General features: G+C 42.7%; 1 protein-coding gene across 2 annotated transcripts; it reads right to left on the reverse strand.

The window, feature by feature from the left end:
- Nucleotides 1-2,316: 2,316 nt before the first annotated feature.
- On the reverse strand, nt 2,317-18,887 carry LOC130362689 (heme-binding protein 2-like). 2 transcript variants are annotated; one of them, XM_056567586.1, is made up of 5 exons: nt 18,641-18,855; nt 15,694-15,823; nt 13,964-14,135; nt 3,812-3,895; nt 2,326-2,877 (listed from the first exon to the last, which is right to left on the reverse strand). In XM_056567586.1, exons 1-5 carry the CDS (start codon nt 18,785-18,787, stop codon nt 2,703-2,705), a joined length of 708 nt encoding a protein of 235 aa, XP_056423561.1. In that variant the 5' UTR covers nt 18,788-18,855; the 3' UTR covers nt 2,326-2,702. The 2 variants fall into 2 exon arrangements, with proteins under 2 accessions (XP_056423562.1, XP_056423561.1); XM_056567587.1 differs by lacking the exon at nt 3,812-3,895 and having other exon boundaries at nt 2,317-2,877; nt 18,641-18,887.
- Between the last annotated feature and the right edge of the window lie 934 nt (nt 18,888-19,821).

Below are 19,821 nucleotides of genomic sequence, written 5' to 3' on the forward strand. Positions count from 1 at the left end.
AAAAACTGTAAACTTGTCACCAACCTGTGCTGTATTTTTTGGTCCTCTGTTCCTGCTGTAGTGATGTCATTAGTATCAGGAACTAGGATCTGGCTGGGGCACTCACCCCTATCATGGAGCATAGTAGCTGCTTTCTTGTGACACCAGCACATACGGGGGGACGGCACTTGTTGCCTTCTGTGTTATCCTAGAATTTTCTCTGGGGAGAAAAGCTCACAAGAACTAGTCCAACTATGAGGCTTGATATAAAGCAAACACGGAGCACTCCCCTGTGTGTAATCCAAATACAGATGGTGGTCTCACACAGAACAAGAATCCACTCACCTGATAGGGTTGTGCAATGTAGAGGCACAACACTCAGTAGTAGCATATTTATGATATCAGTGGCTGCTGCGACTCCTCACGCCAGCCAGCAAGCGTGTAGTAGAATAGTAGAACTGAAGGACAAAGAGAAGGAAAACTGGAGTTCCACTGCGCTGCTGTTCAATGATAGGACTTTACAGGATTTCTCCTTTAGGGAAAACTTTATTAAATGAACCACATGCAACGCGTTTCAAAACTTTTTTTATCAGGCCTGCATGTGGTTCATTTAATAAAGTTTTCCCTGAAGGAGAAATCCTGTGATGTCCTGCCATTCAACGGCAGCGCTGTGGAACTCCTGTTTTCCTTCTCTTTGTGCTTCAGCACAACTATGAGGCTTGAACTGTATTTAGAGATAAAACACTCTGGAGCCCTTGTAACGCATGGGGTTTCCAGTGGACACTCATCTAGCACGTATACAATCTTTGATTCCTCTTTCTAGTCGTTTGTCCACAAGGCGTACCAGTTGCCAATTCTGAGAGACGGTAGAGACTGTATGTATCTTTTATTATCCTTATTTGATTTATGCAATTTTTGGATAAGGAATAATTTTATTGTACAAACGTGGGTTTGATATTATTGCTACACTATATTCCTGATAATTTCATATATATGCCTAGGACTGATGGTTTATATATTATAATTATAATGGATAAATGTCACTTGGGAGAAGTCCATGCCCCCCTAACACCCCCACCCCAGGTTGTGGAGTTAACATTTCTTAATTTTTTTAAATTATTATTATGTTTTTAATTGTTTTTATGAGCATATTTATATGTAATTCTCAGCTATACATCAAGAACTGCACCTTATTTACCACATATATTTAAATGCTGCCTATTATTTCCCACCTATTAACAAATGCCACTGCCACAAGAAAATAGATGTTTGTCACTTCATTGGTTTTAATGTTTAGGCTGATCAGTGTTAACAGAATATAAAATATAGTCAGGTATTTAGACCCAAAATATCCACACAAATTGAATTTTAATGCTATCAAGTCAGTTAGTTACAAAGTGTGCTACTTACAGTGCCAGAGATTTAAGCCAAGGGCTATATAGCAACTTAGGCCAAAGATTGCATTGAAGAGATCGCACTGCATGACAGCTAATGTAAGTTAATGGGGTCTTGTTGCAACCCACAAGTGGCCACTACTGCGCTCTGACAGTCATATAAACTTGATCAGAAATGGATTTCATGTGACTCTCGTGTTGTGGTCGCCACCTCATCAGCTTACATTAGCTGCCATGCAGCCCAAACTCTTCAGTAAGACACTAGGGATGTAAGAAAAAATTGATTCTCGCGATAATCGCGATTTTTTCATTTGCCGATACTGAATCGATTCAAAATATTTTTGAATCGATTCTTTTAGGGATGTGGAATTTTTATCTCCTGACGCCTGGAACAGCATGTCCTGGGCATCAGGAGATAAAAGTTCCACATTTGTGGAGCCGGGCAGGCCGGATCTGACACGGCGTCGCTCTGGGTGTATGGAGCGGGCTCCGACTCGTGCCCGCTCCGTACTATGCGACCCCCGGCTGATTTCAGTAGCCGGGGGCCGCCGCTAATAGCCAGCATGCGGCGATCGCCGCGGCTGGCTATTAAAGGAGTACTCCGGTGCACACTTTTCTCATGTTATGCAAAATAAAAGAAAACGCACTTTATCTTACCTGCCAACGAGCCCCCGAAGCTCCGGTACAGGTGTTCGGTCCCCGGGCTGTATTCTTCTTAATTACTGTTAGCCCGGCACGTCACACGGAGCTTCAGCCTATCACTGGCCGCAGCGATGTCCCGCCTCTGCTGGTGATAGGCTGAAGCTCCATGTGACGTGCCGGGCTAACAGGAAGTAAGAACAATACAGCCCGGGGACCGAACACCTGTACCGGAGCTCCGGGGGCTCGTTGGCAGGTAAGAGGAAGTGCGTTTTCTTTTATTTTGCAGCCCGCACGGGATAAAATGAGAAAAGTGAGCACCGGACTACTAGATCTATTGGGATCTATGAATGCTCCCAGATGGGCGATGTATCGGGATATATCGCGATGTATCGTCGCCTAGACGGTATCGCGATATATCGGGATATATTGAATCGCCACACTGGTATCGCGATTCGAATCGAATCGCCAAATTCTTGGCGATTCACACCCCTATAAGACATGGCAATCTTTGGCCCTCACCGAAAGGTGTTCTCCAGGAGCCAAAAGAGAACTTTTTCCCCAGTTAGTTTCTGAGCAGAAAAAAAATCATGGGATCTACCTCGCTAGTAAATATTACAACAGAAGGCATGGGCCAAAAAGAGGCGGCAAAAAGAGGCGGCAAAAAGAGTCCCCACTGCTGAAATGAGTTTACTTTGCCATGTACCACACTTCACCGTGGCGGTTGAATAATGCAAAAAGATCGTTGTAGCCGGCACGTACGTAATATGTATCATCGAACTGAAGACCAAGGGCCCTCAGCTTTTCTGCTAGTTTCCTAGCCTTATTGGCATATATATTGTTTATGGCATATCCTCCAAAAGCCCTAAAAAATTAAAAAATTATACAACAATCAACAACAAGCAAAAGACGAAAACATACATATACAGTATACTGTTACAGAGCTTTAACTTTGCTTTGGATTCCTTTCTCTCTAAATCCCACCTCCTCCCTCCTTTATGACATCCACATTAGTCTAGTGGACACAAGCTGCCCTTAATACATGGGTAGCCATTTATTTTTGGCATATACTACATTTTACCTAACAGGGCTGGGAGATTCCCATTGTCCCATGACAGCATTACTACAATATGTATAGATATGGGATGAATATAGAAAATTATTTGATACTCACCATAAAATATAACTTTTATTTTGTCATCATTAAAAAACCGCTGGCCACCGGCAAGGAGGGAAAAAAGAAACGCAACAGTCGAAGCTACAAGCCATGTTTTGTGGTCTCCCGCTTCCTCTGGCCAGAGAAAGACCATGAAACAAGGCTTGTAACAACGTGATATATTTTATGGTGAATGCCAAACATTTTCTATATTTATAATTTATTTATTGGACAGTGAATTTCTTTGTGCACCCCACATGCAAACCAGACTATCACTCCCATTATGGCAATCGTTATATCTATGCTTGCACATGTAGTAGCGGTACTGCCCCCGACTTTTCCTTTAAGTGCCTTTTAATGTATAGATGTGTATTGCATTTCCCTCCCACACTAATAAAATAAATATATCTCAACGTAACATATAACACAATGTATAAGACAATTTTAATGTATGTTAATACTGTATAGCTTTATATACTAGTCATCCAGTAACCAAATAATAACACCATAGAAGGAACAGATATTATCCCCATAATGACGGAATAAAGCTACCAAATTGTTACTGAATAAAAATCACTATACAAAGTTCTACACAGACGCTCTGCACACTGTGATTACCGTACAGTTACATCTAGTTACTCACAGGCGAAGTCGCATCTGATCGACGTCTGTCCTTCCTCTTCCTTTAACAAAGCGTCCCATGACTTCCTCTACCCATGTTTCATCTCTGCAGAATTAACAGATATACATTTTAGTCTTCTTGGTTTTTCAGCACCTATCTCAGCTCTGGAGAACCTCCCATTCTATAGTGCCCCAAATGGTAAAAATGTCCCACACAATAATAGTACCTGTTATTGTGCCCTACACAGTAATAGTGCCCACCAAATATTCAAAGTGCAACATTAAGGCCCCATACAGTAACAGTCCCCCCAGGTGCCCCAGTGTTGTTGTTATGTCCCTATGTACTCTCACAGAGTAGGAGGACCCCCCCCCCCCCCATGTGCCCAACACTTTAGTTAAACTATGTGTCCCAGCACCATAGTTTGATCTTTTCAATATGCCTCACATTGTAGTTTAATCCCCCTATGTGTCCCTATACTGTAATTAATCTCCCTGTGAGCGCCCACATTTCAATTAGACCCCCTTATGTGTCCCCATACTGTAGTAAGGTCATTTTTATGTTGCCCCAGCATTGTGCCTCCACATTAAAGATAGGACCCCTCAACAGTATATGCCATGACACTGTAGTTACCGGTAGGTCCTGCCATTTCCTTCTACCTATGTGCCCTCATACTGTATTGAATATTTGCTTAATATATTTTATTTACCCATATGTGAGTATTACGAGGTTGATTTGCTTTCTTCTACGGCTGTATTCAAATTACCAATAAGGTATAATAATATACTAATAAGATACAATAATATATACATAGCTACTTGTGTTCAATCTCTTACTTTCTATGTTAGATGCCTGTACTTCATGCTGCATTAGATGGTATACTTTATGAATGCACACTACTGTATAGTCTCTATTTATTTATTTTTATGCTTACTATACTACCCTCTAACAATGTGTCATGTATATTTATATTCACGTTGCAGCATTAGTTAATAAACCTAGTCCGAAATTACGACTGTGTCATGTGATGTGTCATTTGGGGGATCATCTTTCCCCTAGTCTCAAAAAAGACACATTACTGTGTTGCTCGTGAGAGTTTGGAGAAGACGAGATGGTCCTTCTTTGGAACAACTTGTAAACCCGTCTCCACCATCTTAGCCAATATTGGGTCTTGTTTATTTATGATTAAATGTGACAAATTTGTTTTATGTGTAACTAAAAAGAGAGTATCAGATGAATTGTTATATTAATTGTAACTATGAAGACTATGTTCTGCCATCTAGTGGACTCTACAAATGATGCAGTTAACATTTCTAATTTAAAGCGTACCTGTCATTTCAGGTGACTTTTCAGGATACGTGAATGGTGTGATATGTGTGTGTACATGAGGAGCATCACTATTTATACTCGTGTATAAGCGGACCCGAATATAAGCCGAGGCGCCAAATTTCCCCCAAAAAACCCAGGAAAAGTTATTGACTCGACTATAAGCCTAGGGTGGGAAATTCATCATCCCCCCCCTGTCATCAACCAGAACCCCGTCATTAACACCCCCGTCATCATCCCCCTGTCATCATCCAGACCCCCGTCATCATCACCCCCCCTTCATCATCACCGCCTGTCAATTCCTTTAATTCAGTGGTCTTCAACCTTCAGACCTCCAGATGTTGCAAAACTACAACTCCCAGCATGCCCGGACAGCCATCGGCTGTCCGGGCATGCTGGGAGTTGTAGTTTTGAAACATCTGGAGGTCCGCAGGTTGAAGACCACTGCGGCCTTAGTCATCATCCAGACCCCCTTTAGTTTTCTACTCACCTCTTCTGCGCATGGACGTCCCTGTGCGTCGTCGTCAAGGCAAGGTCACTAGTCCGGGGCTGGCCCGGAGCTGAGAAGAGGGCCTCCCGGTGAAGATGGACAGCCCGGAACGACTAACCTTCCCCACCGGACAGTTCCTGCAGCATAGATGGCCCGGACCAGCTCACCCTTCCTTCCCACCGAGGGGAGGGGAGTAGAAAACTAAAGGGGGGTCTGGAGTTGTAGTTTTGCAACATCTGGAGGTCCGCAGGTTGAAGAACAATGAGAAGGGATTAACAGGCGGAGAGTTCACCCGAGTATAAGCCGAGGGGGGCGTTTTCAGCGCGAAAAATCATACTGAAAAACTTGGCTTATACTCGAGTATATACTATAACTTGTATGTGTTTTTTTTTTTTTTTTAGCAGATTTAGCACCTGTTTGATATTTGCACTTCACACTGCATTAGATGGTATATTTGTAGTGCACACTACTGTATATTTTAGATTCATTTTTTGCTTTGATGCCATGCTTAATATACTGCCGTCTAACTATGTGTCATTTATTCTATATACCTAGGTTTTGCATACATCTAGTTGGAAATGACATCTGTGTCATGTTATGGAAGTCTGTGCTTTTAAGGTCAGCTGGCGGTATATGGAAACTAGATCTATAACTAAGGGCCACGTGACCGAAATGTGTCAAATCCCAATTAACTCCCAGCTATGTGGATACTGTTTTAATATTTTTATGTCATAATAAAGAATAAAATTTTATGGGACTCATCCAGTTCCAACAATTTCTTGTTGTTTCATGTGGTTGTGGGACCCTGCTTTGAGCCATCCGTGCTGGATTCTGTTCCTGTACAAAGGTGAGAGCTGTTTTGCATGTACTGGTGTGCATTTGGTTTTGTGTTAAAGGGGTATTCCAGGATTTTTTTTATTTGACTATGCTACAGGGGCTGTAAAGTGTAGTTCATAATATAGTGTCTGCACCTGTGTGTGGTACAGTCTCCCACTTGTGATGACAATTTCTTCAGTTAGCAGAAACAGAATGCAGGTTCAGCTGTTGGGCCACTAGGTCAAGCATTTCCTGTACTTTCCCCTGGTGGTCTTCCCTCCAGGTCTACTGCATCCATTCATGCAAACCAGCATCTCCATATGGAAATTTTTGCACCACTGGTGCAGATAGATGGGAATTAACAGCGCTGTCCACAACCAAAGAAAGTATTTATTTTTTCTTTAGTTCTTTATTAAAACATGTAACGCATTTCAAGGACGCTCCGTCCTCTTCCTCATCATGTCTGAGGAAGAGGACGGAGCGTCCTTGAAATGCGTTACATGTTTTAATAAAGAACTAAAGAAAAAAAGAAATACTTTCCTTCGTTGTGGACAGCGCTGTTAATTCCCATCTATCTGCACCAGTGGTGCAAAAATTTCCATTGTTCCTATTCTCACGCTGCATGCGAGGGTGGGTCTAGCTGCAGTCCAAGAGTTAATCCGTCCATTCCAGGATCCACGCAACCAGCCGAGAGGGAAAAAAAAACTTCATACTGATACGAGTGTTGTGCCTCCGTTCAGCACAACTGAATCTGGTGAGTACTCCCAAAAATTGGGGCCAGTCTGGTATCATATTGTTCTTCACAGGGAGCGCTTTTTTGTCTTTTCTTCTCCTTTAGCATCTCCATATGACACTGCTACCAAACATCAGAAAGGGAATTTCATGCTGAAAGAGGCATTGAATTGTGTCAGTACAGGCTGCAAGGACAGAAGGTCTGTACAGCATCTATTGGGGCTTGCTGCTTTCTTACTCTATCTAAGTGCCAGCTGTGACAACCTTTACTCACTCTGAGGATGATAATAGAACCTCCGAAGCCATGATAATGTCTTTGCAGTTCCAAAATGTTGCATTTACTACTCAACTACTCTCAATTCATATCCTGGTTGCACAGTCTGCCAGGTATTGCCCACCTTTGTAAGAATCACTCTATTATACAACACTTCTGCCTAACTATGAGTCGATCCTATGGCCAGAGTAACTGCTTGGCCAGAGTTTTTGCTTGGCTGGGTTGAGTTGAGTTGGGATATAAAGTTTTCTGCCCTGTTATTAGTCCCCTGGGCGGGAAGCTATACGTAACTCGTCCCGCCACTCCAGCCAAAGTGACGCCCCCTCAGTGTGATTGACGGCCTGCTTCATTGCACTGCTCCCTAAGCAGACGGAACAGAGCTGTGAGGCCAACTATAAATTACGCCAAAGGGGCAGCACTATGACTGGAGCGACGAGACCCCACAAAAACGTCCCCAGGGATGGTGAGGATAAAGATTTTACCATTTTATATGGAAAAATCTTGTGCTTGGTTCCCTATTTTATAGGCATACATTGCTGCTGATTGCTTTTCCAGTCCTTGACAGTTCATGGCACCTCGACATCTGGAGATGAATCAACATTCTGAATAGGAATGCTCCCAAGGCTTGCATCACTTTCTTCTCAATCAACATAAAATTTGGGGTTTCAATTTTAGTTCACTTGCACTTTTTACTTGAACTCGCTTAGCTAACAAGCACTGGTCCAGTGTTCCTAGATAGCTGTTTTTGAGGTGCACCAAAGGGTTCTGACCCCAGAAAGTTATTTTGTTGACCTAGGCTCTGTCTGTACAATGCGCATATCCAAACATATCCACAGCCATGTCCAATATCCAGAGAGAAGAAGCAGATGAGAGGGTTAGTTAGCTAGTCTTGTGAATGTTATTCTGACTAACAATGAATTACCCATTTGACTGGACAGAGAAACATTCACACATCTGTGTTGGAGAATCATCCATTGTATTATTATCTTTCCCATAAATTTGATAGTGTTGAAAAAGTCTAATTGGTGACTCTATGTCTGGAGAAACCATGTTTTGATTACTTATATGTGTCACACCTAATCCCAAAAATATTTATTTAAGGGCTCTATACATCCTGTGGGTGGAATGTGGGTTTAAAACTAACTTTGGACAGTTAACCCTTACTGGTAATGATACTAATTGCTTATGCAATGGCACCCCCTAGCGTATGGGTATTTGACATTACACCAACCAGAAATGCATTATGGGTATTATAGTGATGTCATAGTCATTACCATATGTACACGTCCAGCCTACGTTCATTGGGGAATTCCAATTTTGGAGGGTGTGTCTGACTAATTAAGAAGTCTGTTAAACCAGATGTTACACACACAAATACACACAAAGAAAGGAACACACCTTGAGAAAAGAGTTAGACAGACAAAGACAAAGAGGTCTGTCACTGAAAGAGGTCCCCAAGATGGAAGCCATGAAAACCATAATATCGTAGAGCCGGACTGATCACATGGTACCAAACCAATGGCTGTCCATGACAATGATATAATGGGCCACTCAGATTTTCTAGGACCAGAAACGAGGTTCCTACATACACTTGGTAAGAGACACATAAACCTTCTTCTTATTTGATATCTTAACCTAGTAGCTCATGTTGTATGGTAACAAGTTACTTACTACTCACATGTATTGTTCTACAGTTATGTAGTAAACTAACAAGCTTGTAATGCTTACTAATATATCTAATTGATATTCAGTTGCATATATCATTGTGTTTGTTACAAATTTATATTTATAATCTTATAACCAATAAATCTGCATACTCTTATAATACCTGTGTATTATTGAATATTGCAAAACCACATCCTTAAAGGGGTAATCCGGTGGAATTATTATTATTATTTTTTTTTTAATCAACTGGTGCCAGGAAGTTAAACAGATTTGTAATTAGAGGCTGTATTTTACAGAGAAAGTTCCTTTCCTTTTTCTTTTTTTTATGTCCACAGTGCTCTCTGTTGACACCTCTGTCCGTGTCAGGAACTGTCCAGAGCAGCATAGGTTTGCTATGAAGACATGTTCCTGCTCTCAACAGTTCCTGAGGTGTAAGAGGTTGCAGAGGTGTGCAGAGAGCGCTGTGGACAGAAAAAAAAAAAAGAAGTCCAAAACAAAAGGAACTTTCTCTGTATATACAGGCACTAATAAGTACTGAAAGGATAATGATTTTTTAAAAGAAGTAATTTACAAATCTGTTTAACTTTCTGGCACCAGTTTATTAAAAAAAAAAATGTTTTCCACCAGAGTACCCCTTTAAGCGTTAATGTCATCCCGTCATAAAAATAACTTGTTGATATCTGAAGAAATAGTCGGACTCAGATGTAAATTGTATTGATTGGCTTTGACAATTCACCAGGTCATAATTTTGATAAATTTTGATAATTTTAATCACTTTTAATTTGTCACAATTAATATTTTTATGACCATAATTCATAATTGAGTTACCGTATATACTCGAGTATAGGCCGAGTTTTTCAGCACGATTTTTCGTGCTGAAAACACCCCCCTCGGCTTATACTCGAGTGAACTCCCCCACCCGCAGTGGTCTTCAACCTGCGGACCTCCAGAGGTTTCAAAACTACAACTCCCAGCAAGCCCGGGCAGCCATCGGCTGTCCGGGCTTGCTGGGAGTTGTAGTTTTGAAACCTCCGGAGGTCCGCAGGTTGAAGACCACTGCGGCCTTCAACATCATCCAGCCCCCTCTCACCCCCTTTAGTTCTGAGTACTCACCTCCGCTCGGCGCTGGTCCGGTCCTGCAGGACTGTCCGGTGAGGAGGTGGTCCGGTGGGATAGTGGTTCCGGGCTGCTATCTTCACCGGGGAGGCCTCTTCTAAGCGCTTCGGGCCCGGCCTCAGAATAGTCACGTTGCCGTGACAACGACGCAGAGGTGCGTTCATTGCCAACGTAATTCTGCGTCATTGTCAAGGCAACGCCTCTATTCCGGGCCGGAAGCGCGGAGAAGAGGCGCCCCCGGTGAAGATAGCAGCCCGGAACCACTATCCCACCGGACCACCTCCTCACCGGACCACCTCCTCACCGGACAGCCCTGCAGGACCGGACCAGCGCCGAGCGGAGGTGAGTACTCAGAACTAAAGGGGGTGAGAGGGGGCTGGATGATGTTGAAGGCCGTAGTGGTCTTCAACCTGCGGACCTCCGGAGGTTTCAAAACTACAACTCCCAGCAAGCCCGGAAAGCCGATGGCTGCCCGGGCTTGCTGGGAGTTGTAGTTTTGAAACCTCTGGAGGTCCGCAGGTTGAAGACCACTGAGGGCGAATGATGAGAAGAGGATGATGAAGGGGGGGGTGTGGGGATGATGAAGGGGGGGTGTGGGATGATAAGGGGATGATGAAGGGGGGATGTGTGGGATGATGACAAGGGGATGATGAAGGGGGGATGTGTGGGATGATAAGGGGATGATGAAGGGGGGATGTGTGGGATGATAAGAGGATGATGAAGGGGGGATGTGTGGGATGATGACAAGGGGATGATGATGAGGATGTTAATGACGGGTCTGGATGATGACAGGGGGGGGATGAGGTATTTCCCACCCTAGGCTTATACTCGAGTCAATAATTTTTCCTGGGATTTTGGGTTGAAATTAGGGGTCTCGGCTTATACTCGGGTCGGCTTATACTCGAGTATATACGGTATTACCGCATGACAGCCCACATTACCTGATCAATAAGATTCCCAGATATCTTGTGTTCCCCTGAAGTAATACTATTCATGTGTTTCATTTTTGGCTTTCTATCCACACTGCATTGAGATGCTCCCGCCCGGGGCGCTCTCCCGTGCAGCTAGATGAAACCATTGCTGCCTTTTAACCATTCCTACATTTTAACCAAATTAGTATGTTTAAAATCCCCCTATTTTAAAGACCTATAACTTTTTCATTTTTCCGTATAAGCGGCGGTATAAGGGCTCTGTACTTGCACCGTGATCTGTACTTTTTATTGATACCATATTTGCTTATATAAAACTTTTAATACATTTTTTATAAATTTTTTCGGGAATAAAATGTTATAAAAAAAAAAGCAGCCATTTTGGATTTTTTTTTTTTACGCTCACGCCGTTCACCGTACGGTATCATTAACATTTTATTTTAATAGTTCAGATATTTACGCACGCGGCGATACCAAATATGTATATAAAATATTTTTTTAACACTTTTTGGGGGTGAAATAGGGAAAATGGGACAATTTAAGTTTTTATTGGGGAGGGGGTTTTTCCCTTTTTTTTTACTTTTTTTTTTACACTTTAATAGACCCCATAGGGGACTATTTATAGCAATCATTCGATTGCTAAACCTGTTCAGTGCTATGTATAGGACACAGCACTGATCAGGGTTATCGGTCATCTTCTGCTCTGGTCTGTGGGAAGGCAAATCAGAGCAGAAGAAGCCGGGAAGGCAGCGGAGCCAGGTGAGGGGACCTCCGGCTGCCGTGCAGGATGACCGGATCGCCGCGGCAGCGCTGCGGGCGATCCGATCATCCAATTGAGTGACCGCGATGCTGCAGATGCCGTGATCGGTATTGATCACGGCATCTGAGGGGTTAATGGCGGAAATATGGAGTGTGGTAGTTGTTTTTGCCTGGGACACCTTCACACACATAAGATCTGCATATGAAGACACTCTCAAGGTAACCTATTGTTATGGTCAGCATTAGCAGTGCCTGCTGATACAGAGCATGTATATTTGGGCAGGGGATAGCACACTGACACCTGCTATGGATGGTGAATGTTGCTTTATACGCAGAGACCATAGACTGGTACCATTGCCTATTCATTGTATGCATATTTGTGATTGGTGCTGTATTTGCTAGTAATGTACATGGGTCCTTATCTGGGCACTTACTGTATTCATTAGCAAGATCATTTTTGACTCATATACTGACTTGTTAGCTATTTTGTGAAGTATCCATATGTGCCAGTATTTGTTATTATATTGATTTACAGTACCCACATATAGGTGGTGAATGGGATTCCACCATCTAACACCAGGCTGCAGTGGATATACACACTTTTTCAGATTTAGCGCTGGTGTATATTTCTTTATCTTTCTGTGCCCCCATACTGTTTTCCCTGGTGACCACCATTTAAGAATGTTGCATTGCTACACGGCTCCCCACCTGTTCCTCATTCCCATTAAAGGGGTATTCTTATCTGGCTTATTACCTCTCTCTCTGCTTCTCCTGTCAGCTCACCCTCCTGGTTGATGGAGCTTCTGTGTCTTACAGCTCCTAAACTAAAGTACAGTACTATGCCTACAACAGTCCGACATGATGAATGTGCTGAAACAAGCCCAGACTCAAAGCTCTAGAGTGACAACACGTTTGCTTTATAAGCAGAGTTTGTGGAAGAGAATCATGACTACCAGCTGGCAACAAGAATTGAGATATCTACAGAACCAAGCAAGTTAGGAAAATAAAGCCAATTGCAAACTTGTTTATGCTGCTATTCTCTATACATAGAGATATTATAGAGGAGATTGGAATACTCCTTTAAGGCTGCATTCACAACTCATTTTATATAAATATATGTCACAGATATTTATTGGCAAGCCATCAAAAAGACTGGCTCATGCACATCACAATGTATTGCAAACAAGCTCATCTACTTTCATGGGCCAAAAATAGTCTAATCGTGACCTTGTTTGGTCCATTTCTTGAATGTATACTAGTAGACCACACGTCCCACAAAGAAAAAATATACATTCAGGAAATGGACAAAACATAGTCACTATGCGGGAGATTTATCAAAACCTGTCCAGAGGAAAAGGTGCCCAGTTGCCCATAGCAACCAATCAACGCGCTTCTTTAAGATTTAACAAGGCCTCTGCAAAATGAAAGAAGCAATCTGATTGGTTGCTATGGGCAAATGCATCACTCTTCCTCTGCACAAGTTTTCATAAATCTCCCCCTATAAGACTACGTCCAGCCCAACGCAACTTCTCTTCCCGCTCTTCCTAGTGATCGTTCAGGGTCTGAACACTCAGTCCCTAGGAAATGTCAAAAGATGTTTGACAGGTACATTGTAAATCTATGATTTCTCAGAATTGCTGCAGTGTTGTAGAGTAAGGCTGGGTTCTGCATTTTTGCACCGCATCAGTTTTATTGTCGGACTTTAAACCGCAGCTTAACTCAATTTTTTGTCCAGCCACAAAACCTGATACGTTGCAAAAAATTAGCCGACCTGAGTCACTATTTGACTCTGGTCCGCGCTTTTAAATGAATGAGATGCAGCGTGGGTCCGGCGTGGATACGGCAGCGGCCAGTTTTGATATTTCAGATCTGGCAGCCAGATGGCTAAAATGTGGTGTAAATGCACCCTAACTCATAGTGCACTGTAATGAGGGAGCATGGGCCTACTTCATGCAGTATGAAGCATTTGAATGGTTTCCTTTAAGTACATTTTTTGTTTGTTTCTTTCACATTGCCTATCACAGGGGAACAACTGGACCATGGTTTGAACTGGACCGGTAGTAACTTACTTTACATATGCAGAAAATGCAGAAAGAGTCTCAAGGTAAACCTCAGGGTCTGTAGGTGTTGGAGGATTCTCCACTTCATGCGGCACAAAGAAGGACATTTTGGAATTAACTGTGGGTGGTTCTTTTAATGGAATATACATCACCACAGGTAAAGTCATATTAATACTCTTTCCTAAAAGGGAAACAGAACAAAAAGTAAGACATTTCACTTGAGCTTACATACCCCACAACATGGAAAACGGAATTTTCATACGTAAATTATGAGGGAGGGAGTTTATGAAAACACATTACTCTGTAAATGAACTATAAAAGGTTGGCTAGGGTGCAAGATCAGAGTTCATTTACACAACATGTTCCTTATTTACTAAGAGTAGAGTGTAGGTTTTTTGTTTCCAACAGGTATTTTCCCATGGTATTTACTATTGTATCCTGTATTTGGCGATTTTCTCTACTTTTCTCTTCTTTTCCTTTTTTTCAACACACACTCTGAGCCGTCGTGTCTTCCAGAGCTCAAGTTCACCACATTTTATGTGAAAACATTAGTAAATTTGCAGTATTTTCTTTTTCCGAAAATTTTTTTTTTTATATATATAAAGGAAGATGCTGAGCTTTGTGTAGAAGATTCCTGCACTAATTTATTTTAGTGACTTGGATGTCCCATTGTTGCCTTAAAACACTGGATAAAATTTTTATTGATTTTGTAAACAGTTTAAGCCAATGTTCATACTATTGTTATGGCATAATGCTGTGATTAAACTGTCCTCAACAAACCCCCAGTTACATATAAAAGAGTCCATCAGGGTTTCCATCATTATGAAGGCATACCGTATTTTTCGCCGTATAAGACGCACTTTTTCTTCCCCAAAACTGGGGGGGAAAAGTTGGTGCGTCTTATACGGCAAATACACATTAATACCTGTCCTATCGCGGCGGTCCCTGCGGCCATCAACGGCCGGGACCCGCGGCTAATACAGGACATCACTGATCGCGGTGATGCCCTGTATTAACCCTTCAGACGCGGCGATCAAAGCTGAGCGTCACGTCTGAAGCAAAAGTGACACTGAGCCGGGCTGTTCGGGACCACCGCGGTGAAATCGCGGCATCCCGAACAGCTTACAGGATACTGGGAGGGACCTTACCTGCCTCCTCGGTGTCTGCTCCGTGCCGGAATCCCCTGCATGGCCGGCGCTCTCCTTCGTCGTCTTCACGTCGTCACGCACACCGTCCCGTCATCCAATAGGAGTGGCGTGCGTAGCGGCGTGATGGCGGCGACAGAGCGAGGATACCGGGCAGCAGAGACGTTCTGGAGCGACGGGGACACCACGGGGACGCGGCGACATCGATGGAGGACGACATCCAGGCCAGCCGTGATGAGCGGTGACGGGTCCGGAGCGATGGGGACATGTGAGTACTACCTCCTATACCAGTGGTCTTCAACCTGCGGACCTCCAGATGTTGCAAAACTACAACTCCCAGCATGCCCGGACAGCCAACGGCTGGGAGTTGTAGTTTTGCAACATCTGAAGGTCCGCAGGTTGAAGATCACTGTCCTATACTTTACATTGTATTTGGTTCAGAATCTTTATTTTCTGGATTTTTATCCTTTAAAATTGGGTGCGTCTTATATGCCGGAGCGTCTTATATGCCGAAAAATACGGTAGATAACTAATTGTGCAGATAAAGGTTACAACATGGATGTGAGCAGATCATCATGTCAGCACACAACATACCTTCAGTGTTTGCCCCCTGGATATAATTAAGCAGACGTCTGAAGCTTCTTGCTGTCTCTGTGCCCATCACGTCTTGTTCTAGTGCGGTTGTCACCCAACGGGTTTCTTCATACTGACGATGCTGAAAGTTCTGAATATTTTACATACTTGATAAGAATACAATAATGAACAATTTTTCTTTAGATATGTTAACCAAATAAAGGTAAAAAGATTTCTTAAAACACAGAACCCATATAAGTATTGGTCTCTCCAGTACCCCATACAATCGAGTGGAGGTCTATACGGGGTTTAACTCAAGGAAGCAGAGCTTATGTTATATGACAACATTCTAAGAAGGTGGTTTTCAGTAGAGATTTCAACTGCGATATTCTTCTGCCACATTTTAGCAAATCAGCATTTATGATTTTTCGCTTACATATTATTAAGAAATTTAGGACTATGCAGCATATTTTCTTTTCTAAATGTAATATAACATGCATACCTTCTACAGCTTTTACCTCTGGCTTTGTTCCCCTTTCACTCTGGCCGCTGCATCGCTCTGTATAGTGACAGTGGTCACAGTGGTCACAGCCCGCCCGGCTGAGGAGGTGCAGGTGCTGGACGATCAGCTGTGGTGCCGATGGCCAGGCTTCCAAGAGACAGGCTATTTAAAAGTCTTTCTCTCAGTCCCTGCTCGAGTTAGGTGATGTTTCCCTGCACTTGCGTTTGTACTTTATACTCTGCTGTGTTATCTGACCTTTTGCCTGAGACCTGACTATCCCTTTGCCTGACGTTCTGTACTTTTGCTGCCCTCTTGGTTTCTGACTCTTGGCCTTTCCATGGTTAACCCTTTGTTTGCTGAATTGGTACCTTTTTGCCCAACAGTTGCTGACTAGGACTGTAGGGACCGTCGCCCATTTGGGGGCTGCCAATGAAGGTGGCATGTCCAAGTAGGTAGGGAAAGTAGTTTGGGCAAGAAGCATCAGGGCTGCACTGCTCCCTACCCCGGATAGGATAGGAACATGGGCCCCTGCACTTTGCATGGTTGGGTTAGCCTCAGGCCTGCACTGCTCCCTATATTCAAGTTCAAGTAGTTTTGTCACTTTTTAAGTCTACCTGTCATTTTTTAATTTTTAAAAACCTGCCTGGTTCTGTTGGATGAACCCTTTAAAGAGATGACAAGGTAATCTTATTCCTGTCCCTGCTTTTATTGAGCCCCCTCGAGCCCCTCCATACTGGCAGGAGAAATGAGGGAGTTGCACTAAGCACTGAGCTGCTGCTGGTGTTGCTGAGAAGCTTAAAGGGATGGGGAGAGGGAGATTACACAGCATCACTATGGACATTCAGCAGTAGATATACTGCTATGTACACAAGAGGCAGCAGCACTGAGCTATATAGGTGGTGGGAGATGAAAGGGAAGCCTTGAATTTCCTTTAAGGAACAGTGTGGATCATCTTGAGCAGACAGACTGGCTAAGCTTGTGGGTTCACAGGCTGGGCTGTCTCAGGATTTTTATCTCCTGCACACAGCACATGCTAAACCCTGGCTCCACTGCTTGTGTTTTGTCCTGGGATTTTCTGTGGGTAGAGACAAAAATGCCCTGACAACAGGCAGTAGAGGAGATAGTAAGACATCTAGTGGCCAAGACTTTAGAACAGTTTTTTTCTGGAGTAAGGAGTCTTTTTATTTTATTTAATTTTTTAGCAAATTAAGTCATTTCTAAATAAGTTAGTATTCACATAGGCATATCAAATGGAGGGAAGTTGTTATAAATTACAGAGGCCATTTATTTGAAAACTGAAACAATTCCTACTCCTCTTGCAGCATCATATTATATCATATCATATGTGGTTTTCAAAGGGTCCAACTCTAGAAAAAATGTCTTTAAACATTATTCCAATGGGAATAATGCTTTATTGTTACCAGTTTAACTATTTCATAACTAACACCAGGTTACACTAGTCACTGTCCATTGCATACAATTTAGAAGTATGTGCCCAATGTAAGCATTGAAATATATTCACCACTCTTTAAAGGGGTACTCCGGTGGAAAACATTTTTATTTTAATTTTTTTATCCACTGGTGCCAGAACGTTAAACAGATCTTTATCTTTATCTTAGCAGCTGTATGCTACAGAGGAAATTCTTTTCTTTTTGAATTTCTTTTTTGTCTTGTCCACAGTACTCTCTGCTGACACCTGATGTCCGTATCAGGAATTGCAGGAGCAGGAGAAAATCCTCATAGCAAACCTATGCTACTCTGGACAGTTCCTGACACAGACAGTGGTGTCAGCAGAGAGCACTGTGGACAAGACAAAAAAGAAATTCAAAAAGCAAAGAATTTCCTCTGTAGCATACAACTGCTAATAAGTCCTGGAAGGATAAAGATTTTTTTAATAGAATTTACAAACCTGTTTAACTTTCTGGCGCCAGTTCGTTTAAAAAAAAAAAAAAAAGTTTTCCACCGGAGTACCCCTTTAATATACTATGTGAGATATAGAATATTTGCAATGCCCCATTTGTATTCTTCTCAAACAATAGTAAATTCAATATCAATAAACACTTTAAATCTGGCACAATAAGTATTCCAACTAATAGAACAGGTCTGCAATATACAATATAGGGGGATGTCTCCCAGACTCCTAAATAGCCTATTGCTATACAGCCATATAGGAACAGGTGAAGCTAAAGCTTCCTATATGGCTGTATAGCAATAGGCTATCTAGGAGTCTGGGAGACATCCCCCTATATTGTACTGCATAGTTAGACAGGTTTTCCATTCCAGAATTTGGGACCCAAGTCATGCGTCTGTGTGTATAAATAAATATATATATACACACACACTCACACTTGAAACAGAACAGTAGAATGTGACGAAACAGAACTACTTAATTTATATTAGGAAAAAATATTCACTAAAGTCAAAATTCTACGAAGAAATGATGATGCACTACATCACCATACTTACATCATATTGTTTTAGCAGCTGGTACTTCGGACAGTCACTCATGCCACAAAATTGAGACAACTGACTTGGGATATCCGAATCTTGCATAGCCACTGCAATCCAAAGTGCAGAGAGCAGCCCCAGCAACAGTGCACTTCTCCCCTCCATGACTGTGGATGACTGTGTGGAGCAGCTCAGCTACTCTTATAGGCGGCAGATAGGGGGAAGCAGGGGACTTACATAACTTTCCCACACAAGCATGTACGGAAGGCATAGAGTCATCTCCCACCGCCCTTACGGGCAGACAACAATGAGGGTATGTGCATGGCAGAGAAGTAGCTAGGGGTTCAGCACACAGGGGCCAAAACTCATCTGAGGCCTGAATGGAAAACCATCAGAGGCATATTCTAAAATGTTCCACTGAGCTGCCCTGCAGACCATATAAGTGGTTACAGTTTAGTGACTCCCAAGTGACACGTCTTATGTCATTGGGGAGGTTTATATTCCCTTTTTTTGTTGTATCTGAGCTACGCTGCTATGAAGGCTTCTTCCAATTACAGCTTGTCAATGCAGAGTTTGCCGCCCAGCCATCTTTAGCTCCTCACTTCTGCAGCATCCTCCCTATGTGGGACCCTTATACTTGAGTCCTGCAGACCCGAAATGTGTTGGCTGTTGTGTCTGGAGATGTTTTTTGCTGTTGGATGAATCAATAAAGGTTTGACCTTTATACTGCACCACCAAGCTGGACTTTCCTTTTTGTTCCTAAACCAATGGTGCCCCAGCTTTTAATACTATCTCACACAGTAATAGTGCTCCACAGTAATATTGATGCCTTAGGGCCTTCTACAAGGCAATATGGATGCCTCAATGCTCCAATGTAGAAAAATCTGCAGCATTTCCACTTTGTGTGCCTGTCCCGACAGTTTTTTGGATTTATGCAAAGTTTATTGAAAGAGCAATAATTAGTTAAAGGAAATGTGGTAGCCCTTGGGGGGTGTATGGTAGTGGTGGTATGGTATCGGTATATGAGGGGTTAATGTTAACCCTATAGTTCGTGACGCCAGGCTGAGGGCTGGTATGCTGAGTCAATGCTCCGGCCTATCGCTGCCCTTCCCAGTAACGATAAGTGCATGAAATGACTGAAGGTCCACAAGGAGATTGGACTTGAACTTGAACAACTTTACTTAAGTTCTTGCGATACA

This window comes from Hyla sarda, chromosome 3 (genome assembly GCF_029499605.1).
Source record: "Hyla sarda isolate aHylSar1 chromosome 3, aHylSar1.hap1, whole genome shotgun sequence".
NCBI lineage: Eukaryota > Metazoa > Chordata > Amphibia > Anura > Hylidae > Hyla > Hyla sarda.

Excerpts from the sequence above, each read along its gene's own strand:
- LOC130362689 (XM_056567586.1), bottom strand. The coding sequence starts at position 18,787 with ATGGAGGGGAGAAGTGCACTGTTGCTGGGGCTGCTCTCTGCACTTTGG. Across the intron at positions 14,136-15,693 it reads CCAGGGGGCAAACACTGAAG|GAAAGAGTATTAATATGACT; the intron begins GTATGTTGTGTG and ends TTTCCCTTTTAG. Across the intron at positions 2,878-3,811 it reads GATCAGATGCGACTTCGCCT|GGCTTTTGGAGGATATGCCA; the intron begins GTGAGTAACTAG and ends TTAATTTTTTAG.